At 40.7% G+C, this 12,729-nt stretch overlaps 1 protein-coding gene across 1 annotated transcript in view; it reads right to left on the minus strand.

The window, feature by feature from the left end:
* Window positions 1-11,284, minus strand: part of LOC102012676 (guanylate cyclase soluble subunit beta-2-like) — a 69,414-nt gene extending 58,130 nt beyond the window's left edge. The window contains 2 exon segments of the mRNA XM_013515724.1: window positions 10,512-10,584; window positions 11,281-11,284. Of these exon segments, the coding sequence (XP_013371178.1) occupies window positions 10,512-10,584; window positions 11,281-11,284 (77 nt within the window).
* Between the last annotated feature and the right edge of the window lie 1,445 nt (window positions 11,285-12,729).

Genomic DNA, 12,729 nt, shown 5'->3' on the forward strand with positions numbered 1-12,729 from the left:
CTCAAATCCATACAACTAGGAACAAAAAGGGTGAAATCACAAGGGATCCCTTGGAAACCCAGGAGGTCATCAACATGTACTTCAAGAACTTTTATTCTAATAAGATGGAAAACACAGAAGAAATGGACAGATTCCTAGACACATATGAATTGCCAAAACTAAATCAAGAAACTATAAAAATTCTAAAATTCTAAATAACCCAATATGAGTCAAGGAAATAGAAAATATAATTGAAAACAAACAAAGAAAAGCTCAGGTCCTGGATGGATCTATTGTTGAATTCTACAAGAAATTTAGAGAAGATATAATGCCATTACTTGTCAAATTTGTTAATGAAATTGAAGTGGAAGCAATACTCCCAAAGTAATTCTCTGGAAGCAACTATTACCCTAATACCAAAAGGAGAAAGACTCAACCAAAAAAAACATCTCCCTAAGGAATATAGATGAAAAAATTCCCAATAAAATACTGGCAAACAGAATGCAGCAAATCATCAAAAAATTACAATCATTGCCCAGTAGGATTTATCCCAGGGATACAGTGATGGTTCAACACATGGAAATCAATAAATATAAATATAATACACCATATCAACAGTGCCAAAGACAAAAATTATACAATCATCTTAATAGATGCAGAAAAAGCTATTGACAAAGTCCAACATCCATTCATGATAAAAAAAAAAAACTACAGAAAATCAGAATAGGTGGTCTTTATCTCAATCTGATAAAAGCCATCTGTGATAAACCAACAGCCAACATCATAGTAAATGGTCAAAAACTGAAAATTTTCACTCTAAAATCAGGAACAAGACAAGGATGTCTCCTATCACCACTCCAACATAGATCTAGAAGCATTAGCCAAAGCAATTAGATGAAAGAGAGAAACAAAAGGAATGAAAATACGAAAGGAAGAAGTTAAATTATCATTATTTGCAGATGACATGATATTCTACATGGAAGATCTCAAAAACTCCACCAAAAGACTTCTAGATTTAGTAACCAAATTCAGTAGCATAGCTGGATACAAGGTCAACACTCAAAAATTAATAGCATTCCTGTACAGGAATAGCAAACTTATTGAGAGAGAAATTACAGAAGCAACAACTTTCACAATAGCATCAGAAAAATGAAATTCTTAGGAATCAATCTAACAAAGAAATTAAAAGATATCTTCACTGAGAACTATAATATTCTGAAAAAGGAGATTGAAGAGGATATCAGAAAATGGAAAGATAGACCTTGCTCTTGGATAAGAAGAACCAACATAGTGAAAATAGCCATACTTCCAAAACTTTTTATATATTTAATACAATCTCAATTAAAATACCATTAGCATATCTCATAGAACTACATAAAACAATCTTAAAATTCATTTGGAACCAGAAGAAACCTAGCATAGTGTAAACAATTCTAGGCAGCAAAGGCAATGCAGGGAACATCACAATCCCTTGAATGACTTGAAATTATGCTACAGAGATACTCTGATAAAAAAGCATAGTAGTGAGGACCAACAGAACAGATTAAAAGATGCAGAAACAGCTGCAAACACACTCAGCCACCTTATCTTTGACAAAGGGGACAAACGTTCACTGGACAAGAGATAGCCTCTTTAATAAATGGTGCTGGAAAAACTGGCTTTCCACATGCTAAAGACTAAAAGTAGACCCATGTTTCTCATCATGCACTAAACTGAAATAAAAATGGATCAAAGATCTACATGTTAAAACAGCAACACTAAATATGCTTGGAGATAGAGTGAGTAGAACTCCTGAAGACATAGGTGTAGGCCTAGACTTTATGAACAAAACCTCGACTGCACAGAAAATATGACAAAGAATCCACAAATCGGATCTTAATTTATTAAAAAGCTTTTTTTACAGCAAAAGAAATCAACAGAATAAAGAGACAACCCACAGAGTGAGAAAAAATTTTGCCAGCTGTTCCTCAGATAAAGGACTAATATCTAAAACATATGAAGAAATGAAAAAGTCAGACCTCTCAAATTTAAAGACCCAATCCAAAAATGGGCATCTGAGATGAATACACACTTCTCAGATGAATAAGTACAAATGACAAATAAATATACCAAAAAAGTATTCAACATCACTGGTCATTTGAAAGATGCAAATCAAAACAATGGTGAGATTCCATTTCATTCCTGAAAAAATGGTGATTATCAAAAAAATCTACCAACAACAAATGGTGGCTGGGCTATGGGGGAAAAGGAGCCCTTCTCCACTGTTGGTGGGAGTGTAGACTGGTTGCAAGCACTGTGGAAATCAAGATAGAGATTCCTTTAAAAGCTAGGACTAGAGGTCCCATTTGACCCTGCTAATCTCCTTCCTGGTATCTTCTCAAAATAATTGAAAGCATCATACCACAGCGATATATACACACCCGTGTTTATAGTGGCACAGATTTTAGTAGCTAAATCTTGGAAAAAACCCAAATGCCCATTAACTGATGGGTGGATAAAAAAGATGTAGTTTTTTTTAATACTATGGAGTACTACTTAGCCATAAAGAAAGATAAACTTGAGACATTTATAGCTAATGGGATGGACCTTGACACCATCCTCTTAAGTGAAATAAATTAGACACATGTGTAAATGTTGCATTGCTTCTCTGGTGATAGAAACTTAAAATGTAAATAAGAGCCAAAATGTTTAATTGCTATTGTGAAAGAGGAAGAAATTGTTCAAAAAAAGGGGAACTACGGTGGGGTGAGGGAAAAGGGGGAACTAGGGAGAGGGAGGGGGAAGAAAGCAAGGAAAATGAAAAAAGAAGGATAAAATAGAAACAAAGCTTTATATATAAGAAGAGGAAGAGGGATTGAAGGGAAGGGCAAGGAATGGGGAAAAAAAGAATAATCACAATAAATCATGTATGGGTACAGATTCCCTGTGATGAATGTGATCATTATGTATATGTAAACTGTACCAATAAACTTAATTTTAAAGAGTAAATAAACAAGTAAATAATAAAGTATGTTATGTATCCTAACACATAAAGATGATATTTAGATGAATTAAAAATATCTATTTAAAAACTTGTCACTTGTAGTTTGTATTATTTGGGGTCTTCTATAATTTTCAAGGGCTCAAAGCCTTCCTAAAACCAAAATATTGGAAAACTTCTGATTGAAGCCATGAATGAGTCAGATTTGATTTGGAAGCGCCCTCCAAGATAGACAGGGAGCAGCCCCACCCTGCCCCATAAGCGTCTGTTTACCCAAGTCTGGAAGGTTTCCCCAAACTGCTGTCGAATGATCCTTGGTTCCTGAGGATGGAGTCAACCACCTCTGTACAGCTGCTCCACACAGACTCAACCAGCGTCCAGACCCTCACATGACCTCCAAGACAGGTGTCTGAGGGAGGAGGTGCAGGTTCTCTGTGGGGCCACCTGGTACTAGCGCACTTCCCTGAATGTGAGAGAGAGATTGGGCAGCTAGAAGGTAGGTCAAGGGCTGAAATTCTCCTGAAACCACCTGAAGACACAGACCTCCTTGAGGATCTGCTGAGGACACCTTGGATGTTCCCAAAGAAAGTTGTTCAAACTACCAGTAAATATAAAATACAATAAAAACAATCTCCCACCAGCCATGTTAGAGGAATAGCCAGGCTGTTCTCTATATAGAAAATGACATAAAATCATTGTCCTATGATCAGGAAACCAAATATTGCCAAAAATTCAGGGAAACAGTACCAAAGCCAGTCAGTCAGTCCATGAATGATCGTAATAAAAGAGGTGTTATCTCCGAGTTTTTAGTAGTCATGTTGTGTGTCCACTTTAAATTTATTCTTTTATTTTAATAAACAATTACTCAGTGTTATAGCTAAATTTCTATTTACAATTTTATAATATTTTTAAAGAAAGTTTTCTCAATCACATGTGTCAGACCTCAAAATATCTGTTACTATTCCTGCTACATTTATCTTCCATATACTCCTTCTAAACAAAAATGTTTCTCAACTTTTACTTTTCATGAGTTTATTAGAAAAACTTTCTAATTTATTCAACATATTATAAAACTAACTATATCTTTAAAATTTCCTACACCATTGGCTTTTACAGGCTGAGTCCCACAGCTGAAATACTCAGGCCAAGCTGATTCCTGAGGGCTGCTCTGACGGGCTCTGGCGTAAGGCAGTGGATGAAATCAGCAAACATGTTCACAGCCAGGAATGAGCAGAACTGGGAAGACAAGCAGCACTCAGATAAGTTTAAAAATAATAGCTGTCTGTTTTCAGCTTCTTTTTAACTAGGCTTTCTTTATGGGACAGCTAGAGGACTTAGAGGAAAAGAGGGCTTTGGGTCTCAAAAGAAGGGATAAGCGTGTGGGGAGTTAGCAGGATGAAGAAGGCATAGCAGGGAAGGGGACAGATGGAAGCCATCTGATTTTTTCTGGCTCAAATAGTTTTGCAGTATAGACGTGCTCCTCAACTTACAATGGGGAAACATCTCAATAAACCAACTGCAAATTAAAAATGTGTTAAATCCAGAATGCATTCAATGCACTTAACCTACCAAACGCCATAGCTTGGCCTCACCTACCTTCAACATGCCCAGAACACTTACATCAGCCTAAAGTTCGGCAAAACCATCCAACACAAAGCTTATTTTACCATAAAGTGCTGAATATCTCACATAATTTATTGAATAATATGGCACACTGTGATTATGTGGCCAGCTGGGAGCTGTAGATCACTGCGGCTGCCCAACATCAGGAGAGGATCAGAGATTCGAACCAAATGTTACCGGCCAGGAAAAGATCCGAATTTGATTTTGGAAGTACTGAATGTATGCTGCTTTTTCACCATCACAAAAATAAAAACTCCTAAGTCAAACCATCAAAAGTAAGGGTCCGTCTGTACTTAAAAGTTTGCTTTTCAAGATTTCAGAACGTTTTTAGCACTTCTATTTAACAAAAACAAAAATTCCAAGAATGTCTAAGCAAAGGTTCTGGAAGTTTTCTAAATCATAGAGCTCTTAGAGATTTTGATGAAAACTATGAATGCTCTCTCCAGAAAATGTATATAGACCAGTGCACACAGCATTTCCATAGACAGGTTCAGAGAACTTTCAGATCCTCTCAAGCCTGTCCACTGGTTCAAAGTCCTGACACAGGGAGAAGCTGTGTGATCCTATTCTCCTCCTCCCTGTGCTGACTGGTTTGGGCTCCATCCATCTCCCACTCATTCATCCATCTTCCCTTCGTCCACACAGGAATCCATCAAACTGTTCATTCCTTCTCTATGCATTTGTTTTTATCCTGGAGAATGTCTGCCAATCCTAAGGCTGTACCCACATCCTCTTCTTAGGGACCCTACCCTTCAAAGTCCCTCTGATTGGCAGGTATGGATGCCTAACCAAAGCCCACCCACCAAGTCCTCCATCCCAGTCACCGGGAAAGGAGAAACCAAGACACAGACATTCAGATGAATGGTGAGCTCTTGAGTCAAAAGGGCATATAGACGATTATAGAAGAAACAGAAATTAAAAGATTATTCTATGAGAATTTAGGAAAACAGAGTAGACACAAAGAAAGACACAGAGATATATAGAGGCTGTGGTCTCCCAGTTCCTCTGAGGTTTCTCAGGACTTCCTGCTGCTGAGCCCCATAAGAGTCCTCTGAATTCCTGCACTAACTCCTTTAAACTCTAGCTCACACAGTGCACTTCTGATCTTGCAAGCAAAACCCTGGACTAATTTCCATAACTGAGGTGCGTGGGACATTAATTAACCTCCCCTGTAAGCTGCCTCGGGCCTCACAAGTGGGCCAGGTGAATACCATTATCATCTCATTTACAAATAAGTCCACAGAGACTCAGAGGCTTCCATAGCCCATGACAATTAGAACAAAATTTCAATTTCGTCTTATCTTCTACACATGTAGATATTATGGTCCCCAATGACTTGTCTGTTTTCAGCTCCCATCAGGAATTTAATTCAGGATGCTTCCGCAACACTGGGTTATTTTCTGGTCTGCAAATTCACCAAGTACAGACCCACCTAAGGACCCTTGCACTTGCTGTTATTTCTCCCTGGGACATTCGTTCTTCCCTCACTCAAGGGTGGCTCCTTCCTTGCTTGCAGTTCCATATTACCTCAGGGAAACTGGCACGTTCTCTCTGAAATCACTGTCAAGTGCCTATTCTTACAGTGCTTTGTACAGTCTGAGAGATTTTGGTTTACTCATTTACTTATTTATAGTCTGTATAAACACTAGAATACATTCCAACTGACATTCCCTTGGCTGTTTTATTCACTGTTACCCCCAGTGCCTGGAACTCTGCTCAACACCAGCTAAGAGCTAAATAACCACCTAGTGCATAAATGTGCCCAAGCCAAAATAGCTCGTGATCTAGGCAAAAGGATGCCAAAGACTTGACTTTCCCTAAACTATTAGCTGCTTTATTCAGGCTTGCCAGGCAAGTGCTTATGCTGCTGAGCTCTATCCCCGGCCCTCATGTTTAAGTTTTGATAAAAGCTTTAGCCACAAGGTTATAAAATAGTGGTTCATCATTAGAAATCTATAAATTTAGACTGCATAAGAGGGAAATCAATAAACAGACAAAGGAGCAGAAACATCTGTTTCTGATTATTTCACATAAAATAAAATCTATGTCATAAGGTCTGGAGACATAGTTCATTTTACCTAATCATTTCTTCTTAAAATTTGTGTAGGAAGTGATGGGTTTTTTTTCTTTTCAGTAAAAATTCAATTTTAAAAGCACTAGGGAACTTGTTATTTAACCGTAGCCCAAAGTAAATCCTTTTGTACCGCAAATAATCTTGCCTTAATTTGTGTTTTATAAGTAGAGTTTTCTGTACTACAGGCTTCTTAGGAGCAGATGCTAATCAGATGCAATTTTCATAGCTGTTTGGACTCACTGGACAGGCTTGACTTTCAGCTTAACGCTGCAGTTCCCAGGCAGTCACATAGGTGCCTCGTGTTCTCTGTATGAACACATCCTCTCAGATTCAATTCAGCAGATGCATGAAAATTAAAAAGATAAACTCTAGCAACAGAGACTCAGGAAAGGGACGTGCTGAGTTCTCTAGAGGCTCCCAGTCTTGTTTCTCTGATTCCCCTGCAAGCTTTCCCCTCTCACTCAGATGTCCTTTATCACAAAGGAGTTCATGTGGATGTCAGGCACCCTGTCTGTTTGGGAATGCTAGAGAGCTGGCCACTACAGGTGGGAAGAACTGACGTTCCCTCTATTCAGTGAGGGAATGTCCCTCACACCAGGGACCCCCCAAGGAAAAGTCTCTTCCATCCATTTACACATGGAACCCTGATTTGCAATGAAGTGCTGAGTATCTCAACCAACAGAAGGGTCCAGCAGCTGGTCACTCTGCACGTGCGCTATCATACAGGGGAGGGCAGAGGCCTTGCCTTCCTCGAACAGCACCTCACAGCTGCTTGTCCTAGACAAACCTGAGCATGTTGTTTTACCTCTGCTGCAACACGTTCTAGCTATTTCCGGTTATTTCCAGCTATTTCCAGACCCCTCACCATCTTCCTATGCAGGACTGGCTCTGAGCAACAGTTGCGCTAAGTCGTAATAGAAAATCAGATGGCACAAATTTTATGAGTCAAGAAAAATAACCAGCAAAACCAATGCTTCCCTCTCACAGGCTGGTCCCAGCAATCACGAGGGTCCCTCAAGGAAAGGCTTGCCCTTGGCCCAAACTGGGTGTCAGGGAGATCAGTCTGAAAAGAGGAGCGGAGACACAGCTATCCATCAAGTCACGCTAACCTCAGGCAGCCAAGTCTCCTGTGGCTGTTTCAGGACGGAAGGCACAGTCACTTACCCACAGCAGAGGTTTCTGTTAATGTCAAATAGGGTCTGGTGCTAATGCTGCACCTTTATAATGGAGAAGGGGGATAGCAGCGCTTACTGAGTTTCCACCAGGTGCTCAGGGGCAGATGGTTCCACTGTTCCTGTCCTCAGCCCTGGAAGACAGGTGCGTTATTCCCCTTTTACCATGAGGAATCAGAGCTTCAGAGAGGTGAAGCAACCTGCTCAAGAACAGTGGCTCTGCTATTCTTAGCAGCAGAACCAGGCTGACTCCAGTCTAGTGAGATGCCAGCCTGCTGTCCGTCTGCATTTCTCCCAACACACCTGAGCACCTATACCCTGAAAATGAACCAGTGGCAAGCACCAGTTTTAATGACAGCAGCTGACATCTGTTAACTGCTCCTCTAGGGCCAGGCATTTTTTTTCTGTGTCTGGTTTGTATGATCTCATGGAACACTTGCATACCCTCTGCATTTTCCACTGCAGTCTCCCTTCCTTTCTGAAGGCAGAGCGGCCCAACGGGAAGAGGAGTCTTTGCAGTCACAGACCTGGGCTCGTGTCCAGTCCTGCTGTACCGCACATCTCTGCCGAGGACCTCCTTCTCACAAGCAAACGAGAGCTGCCTTGCAGTGCTCTTGCTGGCTTTAATCAGATCACTGTGGGAGGTGCCTGGCCCAGAGCACAGGCTTCATATAAGAAAACAGTTCTTCTCCTTCCTCTAGTCTCTCTGAGTTATCTGTTACAGCATAACGGTCATGGTAGAAGTCCCTGTCATCAAGTGCTTCTCTCCTCAGGCAACATGGCCAGAGGGTAAGGAGCACTTTACAGCGGTGACATCGCATCCCAGTCCTGCGGCCCACAGTTGTGCAGTCTCAGGCAAACCGCTCAACCTCGCTGGGCCTCGGTTTTTCCACCTGTAAAATAAAGAGCTTTGGTCTAAATGATCTCTCAAGAGCACGCCAGTCCAAGGTTCCTCTGATCACAGTTATGCAGTGATATATTTATAAATGAGTATTCATCATGTCCATGAGGCCAGAGGTAATTTTTCCCATCCAAATTTGTGGAGCCTGAAGTGAATTACCCCAGAGATACTGAGAAAAATATACCTGGACCACCTTTCCCTAAAATAAGGGAGTTAGGGGAGCCACATGTATGGGGCGTGTTTTGCAGGGACCATGGGGCCCAGGGGTGGGACAGGGCCTGGCGTTGCCTTGATTTAGCCACATGGTTGTAAAAAAAAGTCACTGCGTTCTTGGTTCTAGTTTATTTGAAATACGAGGGTTGGGGGAGAGAGAAATTTTGCACTAAGAATTTTAAGTTGTTTTTATATTACAAAAGCAATGAAAAACAGAAAAATTGGGAAATAAAAATTTTAAAAAAAAAATACTAGAAAAAGGCATCTAGCATTTCATCTTTCTAATTCCATTAAGTTGTTATCATAGCATTTTTATTGGTCTTTTCCATCACATACTTAGTAAATATGTAATGTCTATTTTTTTATTTTGGGGGGCATTTTAAATTGATATTGTCATGAAATTTTGCATATCATTGTATGGGCTTTAAAATCACCTTGTACAATGAGGCTTTTTTTTTTATCATTCTACTTGATTGTTCATTTATTTTTCACCACAGATGACTTAATATTTTTCTTTTATTATTTATTAATATGAAGCTATATTGCATATTTTGTGGAGTGTGTATGTGAAACTGTGTGTGTGTGTGTGTGTGTGTGTGTGTGTGTAAGAGTGTATGTTTCTAAGAGAATAGATTCTCAAAAATGAACTCACTATTTCAAAGGATTTGATCATTTCTCTAGCTTTTGGTACATGTTGTCAAATTACTTTCCGAAAGGCTACACAGATTTACAATGCTATCAGCAATTACCCATTTTGCTGCAACTTAACCAGAACCGGTTATTATCATTTAAATGTTTTGGAGATGAAATATGCAAAGCAGTACCTAATTACTTTAATTTGCATGTCATTGATTAACTAAGGAAGCCAATCATCTTTCCATATTTTTGTACTCTTCTGTCTTCATAATACAAGATGATTTCTAAGGCCCTGTCAGGCCCTACCTATAGCATTTTAAAGCTGAGACCCTCCAAGAAAGCAGCCAGATTATACAAGATTGCAGGAAACAGGAGACTGATTGAAGATCTAAATGACAGCAGTAAGAGGTTACTGTATGGAGTAGGGAAAAAAACTAAAAATTAACTAAAGATACCTAAGGAGTGATTCTGGCCAACCTTAAATACCCTCCTCTGACCAGCAACTTCATGTGTGTGTAATGGAAACAACACTGTTGCTTCCTCTTCCATGATTACAAAGGGAAAAGGAGAATTCATTCATGAGATAAAAGTGACAATAATCACGTTGGCATACCTTGGGACCTCGTTTAAGCTTGGTTTTAGGGATGGAGACACATGCTTTCCTTAATGACACTTAATTAAGGTTTTTCCACATCTAGTTGGTATGTTTAAGGTATTTAATCGCCCTAGTAACTGAGTCTCTTTAAGAATAAAATTATAATGCTATAATGAGTCTATTTAGCTAACTGGCTTGATCAAGAGGTCAGTAAAAAGCTATAATGTTCAAAAAATCAGAGGCTTCATGTATGTGTAATGGAAAAAACACTGTTGCTTTCTCTTCTGTGATTAGAATGTATCCGCCGGAATACTTCAGCTTTCCTTTAACAATCTTACTTCAATTTTTCCCATATCTCTTCACCAAATTTCTCGATCACAAGAGACTGAAGAGGAGTGTTGATAAATCCAACTAGAACACAAAACAAAAGGGAGAATGTGTGTAACAAAACATGAAATTCCATAGGAGATACACAACAACGTCCTCCTTAGGGAGACCAACTCCAGCGACGGCGAACCTTTTGGAGCTTTCAGTAATAACAAACAGCCTGCTGTGGCACGCGTGCCATAGGTTCCCACTGCGGAAACTTTCCCTAGGTGCTCCTTCCTTATTCCCTTCACAGCTGGGCTTATTCCCACCTGACACAGGCGAAAGCTCGCAGCCTACCACTTGTGTTGTTTCCAGAGGGAAAACATATGTACTAGATTTCCAAATTCCCAATCAGATTATCATCGGAGGAGGGGAGAGAAGGTGCTTACAGCCCTTCTAAATCCTTTCTCAGAAGGAAGCTGTTGGTGAGGACAGAGACCAAAGGCAATGGCAAAGTGGGTGTCTGTTAGGAGAGAGGAAAGGCATGCTTTAGGTCAGTTCCAAACAGGGAAGAGCAATTTTTCTTTCTTTATTAATGAACCTAGGCCGGGATGTAGAGAGAAGTAAGAACGGAGGAAAACAGAGGGAAAGCCAGCAGCAAAGAAGCACGGGCCAGAGGGGTATTTTGCTGGTAGGGTGCTTGCCTAGCATGTGTGAGGCCCTGGCTTCCATCACTAGCACAGCAAATAAATAAATACATTGGCTTAACGGAATGAACTTTCTGTTATGTGCACTCACTCATCCGCGCTTTCTTCTTTCCTCCATCAGGAAAGACAGGAGGGCCATGGTTGCCTCTGCTTAGTGCTGGCCGGCCCACCCTGCCTGGCCTTCCCACCATCCTCAGCTCAGGGCTTCCGTACGAAGGGCCTGTGGGCAACTGAGTTTTGTTTGAAAACACCAGGTTGGCTGAATTTTTAGAGGATTTCTTCTTAAAGTGAGGAATCCTTTGTCCCACAAGTATCAAGCTCAAGATTTATTGTATACATTTCAATTTTCATAGATAGGAAGTTCTTAAAGAAAACAACCCCAGTGCCAGTGGAATAGAGGGGATGCTAATTTCACAGAGCTCTTTTCTGAAGAGAGTGCTACGGCCAGAAGGCTCCATCACAGTGTGTGTTTCCCGCCTGGCTGTATTTCCAGTTCCCACGACAGTGTTCTCCTCACACCTGCCGCCTTTCTCTGTCTCCACCTGCCGCATGGGGTTACCCCAGCCTGCATTCAGGGCACACTCAGGAGCTGTCTTAGTGTGCTTCCCTCTGGCACCCACTTCTGCAGCCTTGGACTTATCCCAAAGGCCTGCCACCCTTTCTTGGACATATCTGGCATTTCTGCAATGGACAGGGTTCTTCCTGCTTCCTTCCAAATCACAAGTTCCTTGGGATTAAGAAGTAAGTGCCATTTACCTATATTTTGATTAAGGTACCAAGACAGTGCCTGGTATATAGTAGGCATTCATTAATTACTGGATAAATAAGTACTCAGTGGAAGCCTCAAGTCTGAACTCAAGAAAATCTTTAAATATCACCTTGTGGTACCTCATTTTTTTTTCTTTTGGGTTTTTTTACGGTACAGGGAACCAGACTCAGGACCTTGCGCTTGCCAGGCAGGCACTGTGCCGCTGAGCTAAATCCCCAGCCCCCCCCTTGAGGTATTTCAAGTCAATCCAACATTAACAAAGATTGCAATTGTTTCTCTTAGTAATCTTGGTAAAAGAACATTGGTTCAAATGAAAGCCCAGTATCTTAAGTCCAAGTGACTGATGCCACTCTATTGCCTAACAATGGACACTGGGGCACAGGGTAACACACAGGTAACCCAGCACTAAAATCGCGATACTTCACTTCTAGCAAGAGCAAAAAGACTGAGGCTGTTCGTGCATAATGTGCCCTGGGGCCTTGGCACTTGCTGCTCATGCCCCAGACCCTAATGGCTGGGGATGCTGAGTAGGACACTCCTTCTACATTCTGGGGCCTGGTGGAAATGGTCAGCTCTGAAGTCCATCAACACTCTGGAACTCACTCCATTAACCCAGCTAGGTCAGAAAGCAGGCCTGGTGGCACCCAAATCTTTCAGGTCTAAAAGGGTAGACTTTAGGCCCAGTATTCTCATCGCTGAGAAATGTCAATGTTCAAAATAAATATTTAAGTGCTGGAAAATGATAAGGCTTTGCTAAATTTTTCTCCTATA

This window comes from Chinchilla lanigera, unplaced genomic scaffold (assembly GCF_000276665.1).
Source record: "Chinchilla lanigera isolate Chin_1 unplaced genomic scaffold, ChiLan1.0 scaffold00030, whole genome shotgun sequence".
In the NCBI taxonomy this organism is placed as follows: domain Eukaryota; kingdom Metazoa; phylum Chordata; class Mammalia; order Rodentia; family Chinchillidae; genus Chinchilla; species Chinchilla lanigera.